Consider the following 18348-nt stretch of genomic DNA (forward strand, 5'->3'; position numbering starts at 1 on the left):
AAAAAGCTGAAAACAACCCAGTGTCTATTTATTGATGAATGAATGGATAAACAAAATGTGGTATATCCATACATGGAATATGATTCAGCCTTTAAAAGGATGGAAATTCTAGGCCAGGCATGGTGGCTCACGCCTGTAATTCCAGCACTTTGGGAGGCTGAGGCGGGCAGATTACGAGGTCGGGAGATCGAGACCATCCTGGCTAACATGGTGAAACCCCATCTCTACTAAAAATACAAAAAATTAGCCGGGCGTGGTGGCAGCCGCCTGTAGTCCCAGCTATTCCGGAGGCTGAGACGGGAGAATCGCTTGAATCTGGGAGGCGGAGCTTGCAGTGAGCTGAGATCGCGCCACTGCACTCCAGCCTGGGACAGAGAGCGAGACTCCATCTCAAAAATAAATAAATAAATAAATAAATAAATAAATAAATGACTAAAGTGATAAATTTTATATTATGTGTATTTTACCGCAATTAAAAATTTTTAAAGTCTTCCATTTAAACACGCACAACCTCTTCTATGAGTCACTATTACCAGCTCACTAAATTCTAGGCCAAGTGCAGTGGCTCACGCCTGTAATCCCAGCAGTTTGGGAGGCTGAGGCAGGAAGATCTTATGAGCCCAGGAGTTCAAGACCGGCCTGGACAATATAGTGAGACCCTGTTGCTACAAAAAATAAACAAAAAAAATTATGTGGGCATGGTGGCACACGCCTGTGGTCCCAGTGACTCAGGTGGCTGAGGTGGGAGGATTGCCTGAGCACAGTAGTTTGAGGCTGCAGTGAGCTGTGATTGCGTCACTGCACTCCAGCCTGGGCGACAGAGCAAGACTCTATCTCTAAAAATAAATAAATAAGGTCCAGCACGGTGGCTGACGCCTGTAATCCCAGCACTTTGGGAGGCCGAGGCAGGCAGATCACGAGGTCAGGAGTTTGAGACCAGCCTGGCCAACATGGTGAAATCCCGTCTCTACTAAAAATACAAAAATTAGCCAGGCGTGGTAGCACGCGCCTGTTAACCCAGTTACTTGGGAGGCTGAGGTAGGAGAATTGCTTGAACCTGGGAGGGGAAGGTTGCAGTGAGCTGAGATCGCACCACTGCACTCCAGCCTGGGCGACAGAGCAAGGCTCTGTCTCGAAAAAAATATAAATAAATAAATGAATAAATAAATTCTAAAATCCTTAACCCAGCTTTCGAAGCCTTTACAGTCAGATCACAACCTTTTCAAGCTCACTTCCCTTCTCCTATCTGCACCCACCATAGGCATCAACCACACACTTACCCTAGTTCCCATTTCCAGAAACTTCCCCTCTTTTAAACATGGTTAGAATCGTGTAAAATAAGGGTAAACCCACCAGGTCTTGTCAGCATGACCAATGACTTTCTTCTGTGTCCACCCTCTAGTCTTCACTCGCTCATCCTTTAAGGCCCATCTCAAATGCCACCTCCCCCAGGAAGCCCACTTGACTCTTGACATCTGGCACTTTGTACCATGTGTAGGCTGCATCTGTCTCCCAAATTTGGCAACTGACAGCCATTCAGAGCGGACTGTGTCACGTCCCTCCCTCCTGAGTGAGTGCCTCTATCAGTGTCTTTCTCATAGAAATTACTAGAGAAATTAGGAACAGAAACAATCTGGGCCAGGTGCAGTGACTCATGCCTGTAATCCCAGCACCTTGGGAGGCTGAGGCGGATCACTTGAGGTCAGGAGTTCGAGACCAGCCTGAACAATATTGTGAAACCCTATCTCTACTAAAAATACAAAAATTAGCTGGGCCCTGTGGCTCACACCTGTAATCCCAGCACCTTGGGAGGCTGAGGCAAGAGGATCACTTAAGGCCAAGAGTTCAAGACCAGCCTGGGCAACATAGTGAGACCCCCATCTCTACCAAAAAAAAAAGAAAGAAAAAGAAAGAGAAAAATTAGCTGGATGTAGTGGTACACACCTGTAATCCTAACTATTTGAGAGGCTAAGGTAGGAGGATCACTTGGGTCAAGGAGGTTGAGGCTACAGTGGGCTGTGGTCACACCACTCTACTCTAGCCTGGTCAGCAGAGCAAGACCCTGCCTCTTAAAAAAAAATAAATAAATAAAATTTAAAAAGAACCCGGCTCACCATGTGCTCATCATGTATTTTTCCTGGGATTCACCAGGACTCTCTTAGAGCCTAAAAAGTGAGAAGCTATTTGCCATTTCATCTGATGGCTGAACTGGCTTTGCCTTTTTGTTTCTTTCTTCTTGTGCAATGACACCTGTCTTCTCGTCTATTAAGCAAGGCTAGTTACTAGCTGCCCAGAATTGTTGGAACTATGTGTAAAGTAAGAGTAAACAGGGACTGAGAGTCTACTGGGTCCCCAGGAGCAACAAGAACAACCTTTTCCAGGCTGGATGCAGTGGCTCACGCCTGTAATCCCAGCACTTAGGGAGGCCAAGGTGGGTGGATCACTTGAGGCCAGGAGTTCAAGACCAGCCTGGGCAACATGGCAAAACCCCGTCTCTATTAAAAATACAAAAACTAGCCAGGCATGGTGCTGCACGCCTGTAGTCCCAGCTACTTGGGTGGCTGAGGCATGAGAATTGCTTGAACCCAGGAGGCGGAGGTTGCAGTGAGATGAGATCGTGCCACTGCACTCCAGACTGGGTGACAGAGTGAGACTCTGTCTAAAAAAAAAAAGAGAGCGAGAAAGAGAATAAGCTTTTGTATACAGTCTTCATGGAATCTACTCTCCCTACTCTCTGCTCTTTCCTGGTGACTTCTTGGTTTGTGGCTGCACTCTGGATGGTTGAAGTTGCAAGACACACTGAGGTGGTGTGCACCTGTAATCCCAACTACTTGGGAGGCTGAGGCAGGAGAATTGCTTAAGCCCGGGAGTTCGAGGCCTGCCTGGGCACCATGGCAAGACCCCATCTCAAAAAGAAAAAAAGAGATAGAATGGGCTTCCACCTTGGCAGGGAAGACATGTCAATGTTCTCAGACAAGAGTTCCCTAGATATGGGAATAAAGTGTTCCTGTCATGACAGCTTTTTTCCCAACACAGCCAGACTCAACTCCTCCAGAAGTTAAATCTACTCCACCCCTTGAAAGCACAAACTACCACCCAGTGCTTGTTGCATAGTACAACGCTTGAGATACAGAAGGCTCTCAATGAATGCTCTCTAAATGAATACATGGGCCGGGCGCGGTGGCTCACACCTGTAATCCCAGCACTTTGGGAGGCTGAGGTGGGTGGATCACCTGAGGTCAGGAGTTTGAGACCAGCCTGAACAACCATATAGAGAAACCCTGTCTCTACTAAAAATGCAAACATTAGGTGGGTGTGGTGGTGTGTGCCTGTAGTCCCAGCTACTTGGGAGGCTGAGGCGGGAGAAGAGCTTGAACTCGGGAGGTGGAGGTTGCAGTGAGCCGAGATTGCACCACTTCACACCAGCCTGGGTGACAGAGTGAGACCCCATCTCAAAATAAAATAAAATAAAATAAAATAAGTGAATACATGCATGTAGGAACAAATGAAAACAACACATTACTGTCTCCCAGGCACTAACACTGAATCCTGGGGCTACAAAGTCATTGCCCACACCAGCCACTGGGCTCATCAGAAACCCACACATACCAGGCCAGGCGTGGTGGCTCACGCCTGTAATCCCAGCATTTTGGGAGGCTGAGGCAGGCAGATCACCTGAGGTCAGGAGTTCAAGACCAACCTGACCAACATGGAGAACCCCTGTCTCTACTAAAAATACAAAATTAGCTGGATGTGGTGGTGCATGCCCATAATCCCAGCTACTCGGGAGGTTGAGGCAGGAGAATCACTTGAACCCGGGAGGCAGAGGTTGCGGTGAGCCGAGATCGCGCCACTGACCTCCAGCCTGGGCAACAAGAGCGAAACTCCATCTCAAAAAAAAAAAAAAAAGAAAGAAAGAAATCCACACATACCATATGGTTGGCCTACATGGATACAGTCACTGGTGTGATGATGATACAAGCATGTCCCTGTGCTCATGGTCCCTGAACATGCACACAGTCACCAAACATACACATACACGCATGACACCACAGACACATGCCTATGGGGCCAAAATCAGAGTGAGGCAAGTTATGCAAGTGCAGAGGTGGAGCCCATATTTATTTAAAAATTTGTTTTTATTCCTCATAGATTTTTCTTGCATCAATTTAGATCTTTCTTAAAATGTTCCATTAAAATATTATTTATCTTGGTTACTGGTTTTTATTTTTTTGGGGGGCATACCCTTAAATTTTGTACTATAGCTGAACTCTGTACCATGTACCTGTCACCCTAGCTACTCAGGAGGCTGAGGCAGAAGAATCACTTGAGCCCAGGAGTTGGAGGCTTCAGTGAGCTATGACTGCACCACTGCACTCCAGCATGGGAGACAGAACAAGACCCCGTCTTAGAAATAGGCCCGGCACCGTGGCTCACGCCTGTAATCCCAGCACTTTGGGAGGCCAAGGCGGGCAGATCATCTGAGGTCTGGAGTTCGAGACCAGCGTGGGCAACGTGGTGAAACCCTGTCTCTATTAAAAACACAAAAATACAAAAAAAAAAAAAAAATTAGCCAGCTGTGGTGCTGTGCGCCTGTAATCCCAGCTACTCGAGAGGCTGAGCAGGAGAATCGCTTGAACCCGGGAGGCGGAGATTGCAGTGAGCCGAAATCGCACCACTGCACTCCAGTGTGGACGACACAGCAAGACTCTGTTTCAAATATCATCATCATCATCATCATCATCAACTTTTTAAAATGTTTGCACCCGCGGCGAGTATCTCACCTGTTTTACCCTGACCTGGGCACCCCCATCCCACATACGCACATGCCCACGCACAGGTGCAAAACCACACACATTCACCCACCAGTCACACAGATGCACAGGTCCCTGCACAAACCTCACTCGACCACTAGATGTCGCTCAAGCTCCATAATCTTAAATCCAGCCCCAAGGGGCTCTTTCCTACACTAACTCGGAGTCTTTAAATTTCCTTTTACTTCCCTCCACTGGGACATTTACATGCTCTAAAGGAGCACCAGGAGAACATCGTCTTACCCCTAAACAGCAGTGCCCTATCGGTGGAATGTCAGGCACAGGTAAAGAAGACGGGTTTTCTTTCTTTTGTGGAGACAGGGTCTCAGTCTGTCGCCCAAGCTGGAGTGCAGTGGTGCAATGATAGCTCACTGCAGCCTCAAACTCCTGGGCTCAAGTGATCCTCACACCTCAGCCTCCTGAGTAGAACTACAAGCCTGGCCAATTTTTTTTAAAGTTATTGTAGAGGCCGGACATGGTGGCTCACGCCTGTAATCCCAGCAGTTTAGGAGGCCGAGGCAGACAAATCAAGATGTCAGGAGTTCGAGACCAGCCTGGCCAAAATGGTGAAACCCCATCTCTACTAAAAATACAAAAATTAGCTGGGTGTGGTGGCACGCCCCTGTAGTCCCAGCTACTCGGGAGGCTGAGGCACAAGAATCTCTTGAGCCCGGGAGGCAGAGGTTGCAGTGAGCTGAGATCATCACAATACTGTACTCCAGCCTGGGTGACAGAACAAGACTCCATCTCAAAAATAAAAAAAAAAAAAGAAATAAAAAGAAAAAGTTATTGTAGAGATGGGATCTTGCTGTATTGCCCAGGCTGGTCTCAAATTCCTGGCCTCAAGAGACCCTCTGGCTTTGGTCTCCCAAAATGCTGGGATCATAGGTATCAGGTGTGAACCTGGCCTGAAGAATGGATTTTCTTGGTGCCTTCCATCCAGGAGCGAGTGTTCCCCTGACACTCTCTTGATAAAAGAATCCTGTGGTTTGAGAAAGAAAGACACTCTGTGTGTGTGAGGGGATCCATCCATCCATCCATTCATCCATTCAGCAGATATTTCTTGAGCACCTACTGTGTGTCAGGCTCTGCTCTAGACACTGGAGAAACAACAAAGCTAGCTGAACCCTGATAAACTGCCGCTCTAGTGGGGAAATAGAGAATGAATGAATAGAAGAATCATAGAAATGTGGAAACGAGGGCTATAAAGAAAAATATGGCCGGGCCTGGTGGCTCATGCCTATAATTCCAGCACTTTGGGCGGCAGATCACCTGAGGTCAGGAGTTCAAGACCAGCCTGGCCAACATGGTGAAACCCTGTCTCTACTAAAAATACAATGAAAACTAGCTGGGCTTCAGGTGGCATGTGCCTGTAGTCCCAGCTACTCGGGAGGCTGAGGCACGAGAATCACTTGAACCAGTGAGGCAAAGCTTGCAGTGAGCCGAGATTGCGCCACTGCACTCTAGCCCAGGCAGCAGAGTGAGACTCAGTCTCAAAAAAGAAAAAAAAAAGAAAGAGAGAGAAAGAAAAAGAACATGGAGTAAGCACTCAGAGAGTGGCAGCAGGGGGCTATTTCACTTAGCTGTTCAGGGTGGGCCTCTTGGAGGAGGTGACATTTAAGCAGAAATCAGAGATAAATAGCTACCGGGGGGAACAGTGTCACAGGCAGAGGGAACAGCAAGTGTGAAGTCCTTGAGGCACGTGATCTAAACTGAATTATTCCTTCTCCCCATCCTCTGAAAGCCCCAGGAAAGAGTTGGTCCCAAACCCAGATAGTGCCAACGATGTAGCTAGATCTTAGGGAGGCCTTTGCAGGGATCAGGAAGGCATCTTTTCCACAAGGAAAATAGTGGGGCTCAGAACTGTCAAGCTCTCTGGTAGTCACTCCCAGGCCAGAACCCAGAACATCTTGGATAGATCCTGGATGAATGGACAATGCCTCTGACAGGCCCTGCTTTCCTGTTCTCCTGTTCTCTGGGTCAAATCCAAACTTCTGCCCACCGCTTACAAGTTCCTAAGTGGTCTGGCTTCCCCGGCCTCATCTCCCCCGCAACCTCTCCAGCCACACCAGCGTCCACACTGCTTCTGAAACTCACCGAGCTTGTTCTTACCCCAGGGCCTTTGCACCTTCTGTTCCTCCCACCTTGAATGCTCTTCCCCCAGACACCCACAAGGCTCCCTCTCTTACCTCCTTCAGATGTCACCTGAAATGCTACTTCCTTAGAGACAACTTCCCTGACCACACTGGCTCAAATAGACCCCACCTTGTAATCTTTTTTTGTTTTTTTGCTTTGAGACAGTCTTGTTCTGTTGCCTAGGCTGGAGTGCAGTGGCATGACCTCGGCTCACTGCAACCTCTGCCTCCCAGGTTCAAGCAATTCTCCTGCCTCAGCCTCCTGAATAGCTGGGACTACAGGTGTGCACCACCACACCTGGCTAATTTTTTGCATTTTTAGTAGAGACGGGGTTTCACCATGTTGGCCGGGCTGGTCTCAAACTCCTGACCTCAAGTGATCCACTCACCCTGGCCTCCCAAAGTGCTGGGATTACAGGCGCGAGCCTCCGTGCCCGACTGCTATCACTCTCTTTTTTTTTTTTTTTTTTTTTTTTTTGAGACAGAGTTTCACTCTCGTTGTCCAGGCTGGAGTGCAATGGCGATCTCAGCTCACCGCAACCTCTGCCTCCCAGGTTCAAGCAATTCTCCTGCCTCAGCCTCCCTAGTAGCTGGGATTACAGGCGCCTGCCACCACGCTCAGCTAATTTTTTGTATTTTTAGTAGAGACAGGGTTTCACTATGTTGGCCAGGCTGGTCTCGAACTCCTGACCTCAGGCGATCCACTTGCCTCAGCTTCCCAAAGTGCTGGGATTACAGGCGTGAGCCACAGCACCCGGCTCCAGTCTAATCTTCTATACTTTATCTGTTATTCTTCATGCTACTTGCATTGTATTATATGTATATTTAGTTGCCGACACCGTATTACATGGTTATTCGGCTCTTTTCTGTCTCCTCTGCTAGGTCAACTCCAGGAGAGCAGGGATTTGATGACTCAGTTGGTGGCTGTATCCCCAGTGCATAATCATATCTGTTCATTGAATGGATTAACCAATGATTTCTAGGAAGGACCCCTGGGCCCATCAGGGACAGGGAAGAAGTCTTTGGAAAGTGATGGAGGGAGCGAAGAGTGGGTAGAGCATCCTCTCTGCAGACCCCTCCCTTCCCTGGGGTGCCAGGCTTGGTGGGCCAAAGCCAAGGGGGTGTATGGGGCGCCGAGACTGTTTCACAACCATGTAGTTCCCGCGGTGGCCGCCTGGAGGCACTGCAGCCCGCGGCAGGATTCCACCAGCCCCGCCCTAACGGATTACCTCATTTGGCCACGCCCCCGTTGTCCTTTAGCCCCGCCTCCACTGACCTCGTTAGTCCCGCCCCCAAAGCAACTCCCTCCCAGCCTTGGGGGCTGTAGGAATCACCTTCCAATTGCAACTCTGGCAGCAAACTCTGGCATCCTAGCCAATCTTGGTGAGAAGCCAGAAAATCTAGGGTCCCCCTAGCAGGGGGTGGAGGAGAAGCCACAGGGGGTGGCTCTCTGTCTCCTCTGCTAGGTCAAGGATAATTCAACTTGATTCCTGGCTCATTTTTTTTCCACTGGTTTCTCAAGTGTGTGCTTCTTTTGGTCTCTTGTCTCCCAGGTGTGTCTCTTGGCTTCTCTCCGGCTCACACATCCATTGAGTACCTATTGTGTGTGTCCTCATGCCTGGGGCTGGGCACACTCCCTATCCCACCCAGCGCGTGGGTGCTGAGATGCGTGGGGAAATGAAGGAGCGAGGCAGGGGACCCGACAATCTCTCCTCGTGGCCTGGAAATCCTTCTATCTGGAGTCTAACCTCCATTCCTCCCAACACCCCCCTCGGGGTGAGTACAAGGGTCTGATTCTCTTCTTGATAAGGGGAAGGTGCCCAAATTGTTTCTCCCCTGCCTATCTACCTAAAAGCCCACCTAGCAATGTCTTCACGGACGCTGTCCACACCCATGAAGCGGATTATTTAACAAGAGGGTAATCGTGTGGGCTCAGGAGCCGGACTGCCTCGGTTCAGTCCCACCTCTGTCACTCTCGAGCTTGAGCAAGTGATTTAACTTTTCTGTGCCTCAGTTTCCCCATCCATAAAATGAGGTAACAATACCATGCTCTAGTAGGGAGGAGGCAGAGGGGGTTAAATGCCTTAGTCTGTGCTGTGTGATTGAAACAGCACCTCTCAAATTAGCACGTAATGAATGATCACTGTTATCATAATGACTATTTTATTATTTTTGATCCCAGCTTCCCTGTGAACTCCTACAGATCTGAGAACTTGGGGGTGCTCTCACTCCCAAGATGGAGGAGGAGAGGGGCTTTCCAATAGCAAAAGAGAGCGTGGACGCCCCACATTTTGCAAGCCTCCCTGAGCCTGCCCAAGAGAAAGGTGCCATGGGGAGGGAGACCTGCTTCTGTAAGGGTATGAATGGCGTGTGCGGTTGTGAGCAAGGCACCAAGACACACACACACACACGTGCATGGATGGACACGTTTGCACACACAGCGCTTGCACGCACACACACCCTTTTAGAGTGATTTACCCAAAGGTACAGAATAGCACACGCTCACTCCAAGGCGCTCACACGGCCACACACCTGGCCACACACGTATTGTACAACACCCAGTCATCTGGAGCCAGTAATGAGGACACGGTCACACACAGACTCTGTCTCACGTACTGATCATACCCCAACTCAGGAACTAGTTGGACAAGCCCCCCAACCGCCACACACACAAACTCCCCCCGGTCACACCCAACCACGACACAAAGACACACACGTTTACCCTGCACCCCCACAGCATTTCACACGCGTCCCCGTCAGTCACTCTCACGTGAGTCCCGCCCCCTGCCCCACACTGGGGGCTGCAGGCGAGGAGTGGGGGGCTTCAGAAACTGGGCATCTCGGCCCCGAAGAGGAAGTCAAGGGTAAGCAACCACCCCCTCCAATGCCCCCTGAAGTTTCCCTCCCAACCCCACTCAGCTCCAGCGAGATGGCGGGGTGGGGGCTCGGGGCCATGGAGGTGTTGAGAACCCCAAAGACGCCACCCCCCAAACCAGCCCAGCTTGAGGCTGGATTTGAAGCCCCCCCTTGTCCTCTCCCAAGCCAGAGAGTGCACGTCCCGGCCCCTCCCCCGCTGCGACCCCCGCCCCTCGCCGCCCTGCAGCTGGGGGGGCTTGTGGAGCCTCCCAACCCCGTTTCTCCGGGAACCCTCCGCGCCCCCCTCCTCTCCCGGAGCCACCCTCGCCCGCACCTGCCCGTCGGGCCCCTACCTGTCCGGCCAGGCCTGAGCACAGCAGCAGCAGCAGCGGCGGCGGGACCGTGAGCGGCCACATGACGCGCCCCCAGCCCGGCGTCCCGAACCCCGCCCGCCCTAGCGGCGCCTCGGCGCGGGCACCGCCACCAGGCGCGACCCCGCCCGCCCGGCCGGGGCGACCCTGAGCCGCCGCCTCCCCCGCCTCGCCGGCGGCCGGGATTCCGCCCCACCCCCGCCCCCTCGCTCGCTCCGAGTCTTTGTTGCGGGCTCCGCCCCCGGCCCCGCCCCCAGCTCCTCTTCTGGAGCAGCTCGAGCAGGGTCGGGTGGGGGGCGGGGAAGTGGGGGAGCCAGCACCGGCGAGGGGACCTGAGGACAGGACTCGGCAGTGCCCCCCAACCCCCAGGCCATTCCGGGAGCGGGTCGCGGAGGTGGGGGAGGGGTGCCCGTCACGTGTTTGTAAATTTCACCCTCCGGGGGCATTTCCCACGTTGCAGGTGGGACGGGGACGAATGGTTGGGGGAGAGGAATAGGAGGAAGGCCTGGTAGCAGAGAAGGGAAATGATGAACGCCCCTCCCTAAAAACTCAAGAGTCAACAGGGAAACTGAGGCAGAATCTGAAATTGGAAGTTGGAGGAGGGGTCAATGCCAGGACAAGAGGGGTGAGGCATAGATGGAGACGGGGAATAAGAGGAAAAAATTGAGGTTGGGGGGGACAGGAGACCGAGAATCAGGCAAGAGGCCAATGGAAATGGCCACGTGGGTGGGCTTGGCCTCAAAAAGGCGCCTCTCGTTTTCACTCTCCCCGGGCGCCCCATTTCCCCACCTGTCCTCCCGCTGGAAGCCTCCCCGCCTCCGCCACACCTGGAAGAGTTTCTCTTCGCTCCTGTTTCAATAGCCCAAGATGAAAGACCACATCCCCCGAGAGAATCAAAATATTAACACCGCCTCCACGCGAAGCCATTTGCATATGAAGGGCGTCCTTGTCTAGCCTCTCTTTCGGGAGGCTTTCCAGCCTTTCTCTGCCTCTCACTCCTCCAAAAGTGTCCCTAGGCCGGGCGCGGTGGCTCACGCCTGTAATCCCAGCAATTTGGGAGGCTGAGGAGGGTGGATCATCTGAGGTCAGGAGTTCAAGACCAGCCTGGCCTACATGGCAAAACCCCACCTCTACTAAAACATACAAAAATTAGCCGGGCGTGGTGGTGCATGCCTGGAATCCCAGCTACTCGGGAGGCTGAGACAGGAGAATCGCTTGAACCCGGGAGGCAGAGGTTGCAGTGAGCGAGATCGTGCCATTGCACTCCAGCCTGGGCAACAGGAGCAAAACTTGTCTCAAAAAAAAAAAAAAAGTGTCCCTAGTCGTCTTTCCTCCCCACAGCCCCTCTAGGGATTCGGATATATGTAGGCAGAGGTGGAGGAGGGGGGCGGGCAAATAAGTCAGATTAGAAAGAAATCGGGCATAAAATATTCGAGGCCAGGAAGCCTGGCATTTTTGTGACCCTGATACTGTTGGGCTAGGAGGGGTCTCCCCAGATGCTGGTGGGGCCTCGACCCCAGCTGGTGTCCAGGCTCTTAACACCGTCGCAAGAATGAATTCAAGGAGGAATCAGAAAATAATGAAAAGTTCGGAGATTTTTTTGTTAAGGGAAAAGTCCACACTTGAGAAAAGGGAGTGGGTGTACTTAAGAGAGAGAGATGGGCAAGGTGGTTTGGGACTGCTACCTTTATGTGTCTCTTTTTTTTTTTTTTTTTTTTTGAGACAAAGTCTCGCTCTGTCACCCAGGCTGGAGTGCAGTGGTGTGATCTCGGCTCACTGCAACCTCTGCCTCCCGGGTTCAAGCAGTTCTCCTGCCTCAGCCTCCTGAGTAGCTGGGATTACAGGTGTGCGCCATCACAGCCAGCTAATTTTTTGTGTTTTTAGTAGAGACGGGGTTTCACCATATTGGCCAGGCTGGTCTCAAACTCCCGACCTCGTGATCCACCCACCTTGGCCTCCCAAAGTGCTGAGGTTACAGGCATGAGCCACCACAACAGGCCACTGTGTATCTCTTTAACCAAGGGACGGAATATTCATGAAAACTGGAAAAAGGTGGACTGTGGTGCCACCCATTTTTACACCAAATTTGGGTGTCCCTGGAACTGTCAAGGGTGCTGGTGGGTGGGTAATTTTAGTATTTTAATGAATGCATAATGAGATCCTAGGTGAAACCTAGGTAGAATGTAACACCATGTTGGGTCCAGTAGGTCTTAGCCAGCTTGGTCCACACCCTGGTTTTCAGGATCTTATCAGCCCATAGCCTCTAGTCATGTGAAACGGCTGCCTGTGACCACCCTGGATCATTCCTGTCTGAACCCTACTGGGGATAAAACATGTCGATGATGGTTTTGTCAGGTCAATGAGAAAGAGCTTGGTGACCCACAGATCTGGGTTCAACCCTGGTGCTGCCACTTCTTGGCCATGTGACCTTAGGGAAAAAGCTTTCCCCCTCTTAGAAGACCTGATTTTTGCAGTTATTGGGAGACATCTGTGACTCTAAGCAAAGAGAGCACCTAGCTAGCACTCACTCCCCAGCAAGCCTTGCAACAACCAACCATGCAATGGGTTGAGGACACTCATCATGGGATGTGGACACAAAATAGAGTCTGAGCCTGCGAAGACATCCCGTTTATTCTTCTATCTCTCTTTTTTTTTTTTTTTTTTTTTTTGAGATGGAGTCTCACACTCTCACACCCAGGCTCGAGTGCAGTGGCTTGATCTCAGCTTACAACCTCTGCCTTCCGGGTTCAAGGGATTCTCCCGCCTCGGCCTTCCAAGTAGCTGGGATTACAGGCGCCTGCCACCATGCCTGTCTAATTTTTCATATTTTTAGTAGAGATGGGGTTTCACCATATTGACCAGGCTGGTCATGAACTCTCGACCTCAGGTGATCCACCTGCCTCAGCCTCCCAAAGTGCTGGGATTACAGGCACGAGCCACCGCACCCATCCTATTCTTCTATCTCCTTTTCCCAAATGGGAGACAGTCCTTTGTGGGCCCTTCAGGCCAAGCCTGCAGTTGGCATTGCATAAAAGGAGGACATTGGTTGGTAGGACCCACAAGCTCTTGACCAAGAGTGGGTCTCACGGTCAAGAGTCAGCACTCTTGACTCATGAATGCTGCATTTCAGGACCATGAACAGTGTCCTCCTTGGGCTCTGGTCACTGAGATGATCACAGTTACAACTAAGCTACAGCCTGTGTTATATGGTTGGAATTTGGTCGATATGCACTTAGATCTATTCCCCACTTTTCCCCTGCTCCCCTCTGCATCAGGGCAATGGCTCCTGCAAATTATTTTTCTCAGGTTCTCTACACACTACATTTCCCAGGCTTCTTTGCATCTGGTTAGGCTCAGCCAATAGGAGGTCTACAGGCAGATTGGAGGGTGCCAAGAAGGAGAAGCCAGAGGATTTCGCCCCCCGCCCACTTTGAGTGTCTCTAGCCATGGCTGCTGTGCCTCCTCTGTGGTCTCAGTCCCATTAGGTATTCCCCACCATGGTGGGGGGTGGGGGCAGGTGACTGGCCAGGTAACTGCAGCTCCTGGATTCAGGTAACTGCCACCTCCCTTTGTTGTTTCAGTCCTTGCAAAGATGATAGCTAGCAACTAGAGTTGATTCACCTGCTCCAGTTTGCGCTTAAAACCTACCTAATAGGGCCAGGTGCGGTGGCTCATGCCTGTAATCCCAGCACTTTGGGAGGCCGAAGCAGGTGGATCACCTGAGGTCAGGTGTTTGAGACCAGCCCGCCCAACAAGGCAAAATGCTGTCTCTACTAAAAATACAAAAAATTAGCCAGGCATGGTAGCGGGTGTCTGTAATGCCAGCTACTGAGGAGGCTGAGGCAGAAGAATCGCTTGAACCCAGGAGGTAGAGATTGCAGTGAGCTGAGATCATGCCATTGCACTCCAGCCTGGGCAACAATAGTGAAACTCTGTCTCAAAAAAGAAAAAAACAAAAACAAAAACAAAACCTACCTATCGGCTGAGTGCCATGGCTAACACTTCTAATCCCAACACTTTGGGAGGCTGAGGCAGGTGGATTGTTTGAGCCAAGGAGTTCAAGACCAGCCTGGCCAACATCTCTGTAGAGATGCTGCATCTCTACCAAAAATACAAAAATGAGCCAGGCATGGTGGTGCACACCTGTAGTCTCAGCTACTCAGGAGGCTGAGGTGGGATGATCACCTGAGCCTGAGAAGGTTGAGACTGCAGTGAGCTATGATTACTCCACTGCACTCCAGCCTGGGCAACAGAGTGAGACCCTGTCTCAAAAAAACCCACAAAAACAAACAAACAAACAAACCTACCTACCTAATACCTCAGTGTGTGGCTAATTAAAGTCCCCATATTAAATTCTTTCTATTGAATTTGCTGGGATGGGCTGTTTTTCTGACTGGACCTTAGTCAATGCATTCAATGCCGTTGGTCATTGACTGGTATGGTTAGTGGCCCCCTGGGTGTCCTGATGGCATTGTGGTTTGTGTCCTGTTGAACCGGGATCTGTGCTGCCGTCAACATCCTGGTTCTGCCAGGGTCAGCATTGTGGTCAGAATTGTGGTCACTCCTGGTCATTCTTGGTTGTGTTGTGGTCAGTGTGGTGATTAGTACTACAGTCAGTTTCCTGGTTATGCTGTGCTCTGTCCTAGTGCTATGGTCCTTGTCCTGAGCTTGCTGTGGATAATGACCTGGCCAAGCTATGGTCAAAATTATGATTGAGTCATACTAAGGTCAAAGTCACACTCAGCATCCTAGTTGCACTGATATCAGCTTCAAGGTCAGCACTGGGGTTAATGTTAAGAAGAGTGCACTGTCTATGGTGCAGTGGTCAGAATTGTGGGCCATCATTGAACAGACATCAGGATCCGCTTCTCAAGGATCTATTGTGGCAAAATGGATGAACTGGGGACTCAGGGTCTGGCACTAGGCACAGGTCATTCTCCATGACAGGAAGCAGGGAGGCAGGGCGTTGGATCTTGCCATCTGGCCATTGGGTTTTTCTAATTGGCACTTGGACAGCCAATTAGACAGGAACTTGGACAGCCATGGGTTTCTGTCCCCTCTCACAGCCCACATCTGTTTCCTCACACCCTGCACCACCCACTTCATAGAGAAAATGATCATGAAGTGAATGCCTGCCAACACATACCTTTGCTCTTGCTAATCCCTGAATATATTATTTAGAGGTCCTTTGGTAGAATTTAGCAGAAACTCAACTTGAACTGGATTAAGAAAAAAAATCTATTGGCTCATATAACTTAAACAAAAATGAGGGTAGTGGAATTCAGTCATGGCTGGATCCAGGGTTTCTGTTATATCATCAGGATTCTGTCTCTCTCCATTCCTCATCAATCATTTCTCATCTCTCATTTCTCATTCCATGCTGTCTTCTGGGAAGGATTCACTTTTAGCCAAGAGATGACAAAGATGGTTTCCAGAAGCTTCTCTCTTCCAAGCTCAGCAGCATCAGCAAAAAGAGAGCTTGCAAAATAATGTCTCATTATGCATCCCAAGTTGTGTGCCCATCCTGAACCAATTATGTATTCAGAGGAATTCATTATTTGGCTTGGCTAGGTCTGGCTCATAGATCACCGCCACGGAGCCAGAGAGTGCAGTTAGCCTTATTCAACCTACATTGGATAGGAAGTGGGAGGTAGAGAAGGATATAGAATGTTGACCACTAAAAGACAGAAAGGACACTGTACAAGCAAAACCAAAATATATGGTTTTGGGTGGGGGGCGGTTCTTGGCATCATTTCAACCCCTTAGTATGCATTCCTTATTATAGAGCCTGCAAAGCGAAAATACTTCCAGACTCCCTTGCAGCTAAACTTCTGTAGGCCAACTAGGTTTCATCCATTAGAAGCATGAGACGTGGGTGGTGGAAGAAGGTGGAATTAATCTTCCTGTTATGCTGGTAGAGGCAGCTGCTAAGCACAATTGGGAGACACTGGATTTTCCTGCAGGAATGTTCCTGTTTCCAATTGTGAGAACAACCCGTTTTTGTTGAGAGTCCATTGCAGTAACAATGATGACTGCCTCCGTATCTCTGAATTGCAACTTTCCTGGTGTTTTCATTGTTTTGTTATTCCTGTTGCTGTTGTTGTTGTTGTTGTTTTTGAGATAGAGTCTCACTGTGTCACCCAGGCTGGAGTGAAGTGACGGGAACTTGGCTCACTGCAACCTCCACCTCCCAGACTCAAGCAATCCTTCCACCTCAGTCCATCCCAGTAAATGGGACTGCAGTTGCATGCCACCACACCTTGCTAATTTTCTGTATTTTCTGTAGAGATGGAGTCTCTCCATTTGCCTAGGCTTGTCTCAAACTCCTGGGTTCAAGGGATCCACCCGCATTGGTCTCCCAAAGTGCTAGGATTACAGGCATGAGTCACCACGCCCAGCCATGCTGTTCCTTTTTATGGTTCAATAATATTCCATTGTGTGGATATCCCATATTTTGTTCATTAATTATGGTGATGTAGTCTTAAAGTCAAAAATCCCCACCCTAGGGGTTAATTCTCCACCTCCCTGCTAATAATAGAGGCAGAAGCTCCTGCATGGGTGAGTTGGGAGGTGATGGTTTTTGTTTTGTTTTTGTTTTTGTTTTGAGATGGAGCCTCGCTCTGTTGCCCAGGCTGGAGTGCAGTGGTACAATCTCAGCTCACTACAACCTCCACCTCCTGGATTCAAGCGATTCTCCTGCTTCAGCCTCCAGAGTAACTGGGATTACAGGCACATGCCATCACGCCCAGCTAGTTTTTTGTATTTTTAGTAGAGACAGGGTTTCACTATGTTGGCCAGGCTGGTCTTGAACTCCTGACCTCAAGTGATGTGCCTTCCTTGGCCTCCCAAAGGGATAGGATTACAGGGGTGAGCCATTGCTCCCAGCCAGGAGGTGGTGTTTTGTAGCAAGTCATTCTATCAGCTTTCCCTAGATCCCTATTCTCCAGCCTTGGTTCTGTAAGCACCAAGTTCCCTGGTTTTGGTTCTCATTTCCTGCAACTAAACCATGATTGATATGTGCTTGGAAGATTCATTCCCTTTATCTGTCTGAAGAGAACCTCATAATTCACGAAGCCCCAATACTCCAAGCTATTCATGACCTACCTACTCAGTACTCCCTCCTGGACCATGCTGGAAACATCTCTTCAACAGGAACCTTCCTGACTCACTGAGCTCCAGTGAAGCACCCACCACTGGGATACATCCTCTCCATACATTAATTCCTTGAGTTCTTACAACAACCCTATAGGGTAGGCACTGTTATCCCCCATTTAAAAACGCAGGCCAGGTGCAGCAGCTCATACCCATAATCCCAGCACTTTGGGAGGCAGAGGACTGCAGATCACTTGAGCCCAGGAGTTTGAGACCAGCCTGGCAACATGGCAAAACCCCATCTCTACAACAAATACAAAAAGTAGCCAGGTATGGTGGCTTGCGCCTGTAGTACTAGCTACTTGGAAGGCTGAGGAGGGAAGATCGTTTGAGCCCAGGAGGTCGAGGCTGCAGTGAGCTGCGATTGCACCACTGCCCTCCAGCCTGGGTGACAGAGCGAGACCCTGTCTCTAATAAATAAATAAATGAAAAGTTTGAGGCTCAGAGAAGTTAAGTAATTTGCCCAAGGTCACCCAGCTATAAAGGGCAGACACAGGATTCAGACTCAGTTCCATCTGACTCAAAGCCAACCTATTGACTGGGTGCAGTGGCTGGCACCTGTACTCCCAGCACTTTAGGAGACCAAGGTGGGAGGATCACTTGAGCCCAGGAGTTCTAGGCTGCAGTGACCTGTGATGGTGCCACTGTACTCCAGCCTGGGTGACAGAGTAAGACCCTGTCTCTTTTCTTTTTTTCAAAAGAAGAAAAAAAAAGGAAGTAATTGGGGTCTCGCCCAGGTAATTCTTTTTTTTGGGGGGGGGAGGAGATGGAGTCTTGCTCAGTCGCCCAGGCTGGAGTGCAGTGGCGCAATCTCGGCTCACTGCAAGCTCCACCTCCTGGGTTCACACCATTCTCCTGCCTCAGCCTCCCGAGTAGCTGGGACTACTGGCGCCTGCCACCACGCCCAGCTAAATTTTTTTGTATTTTTAGTAGAGACGGGGTTTCACCATGTTAGCCAGGATGGTCTCGATCTCCTGACCTCGTGATCCACCCACCTCGGCCTCCCAAAGTGCTGGGATT

The 18348-nt window shown here is 50.3% G+C and overlaps 1 protein-coding gene across 1 annotated transcript in view; it reads right to left on the reverse strand.

The window, feature by feature from the left end:
* The window catches only part of OLFM2 (olfactomedin 2), an 83137-nt gene extending 72766 nt beyond the window's left edge, over nucleotides 1-10371 (reverse strand). The window contains exon 1 of the mRNA XM_031004562.3: nucleotides 10159-10371. Coding sequence (XP_030860422.1) covers nucleotides 10159-10221 — 63 coding nt within the window. The 5' untranslated portion in view covers nucleotides 10222-10371. The remainder of the gene's footprint in view (nucleotides 1-10158) is intronic.
* Nucleotides 10372-18348: the final 7977 nt, after the last annotated feature.

The sequence above is a fragment of the Gorilla gorilla genome, chromosome 20 (assembly GCF_029281585.2).
Source record: "Gorilla gorilla gorilla isolate KB3781 chromosome 20, NHGRI_mGorGor1-v2.1_pri, whole genome shotgun sequence".
Classification (NCBI taxonomy): Eukaryota; Metazoa; Chordata; class Mammalia; order Primates; family Hominidae; genus Gorilla; species Gorilla gorilla.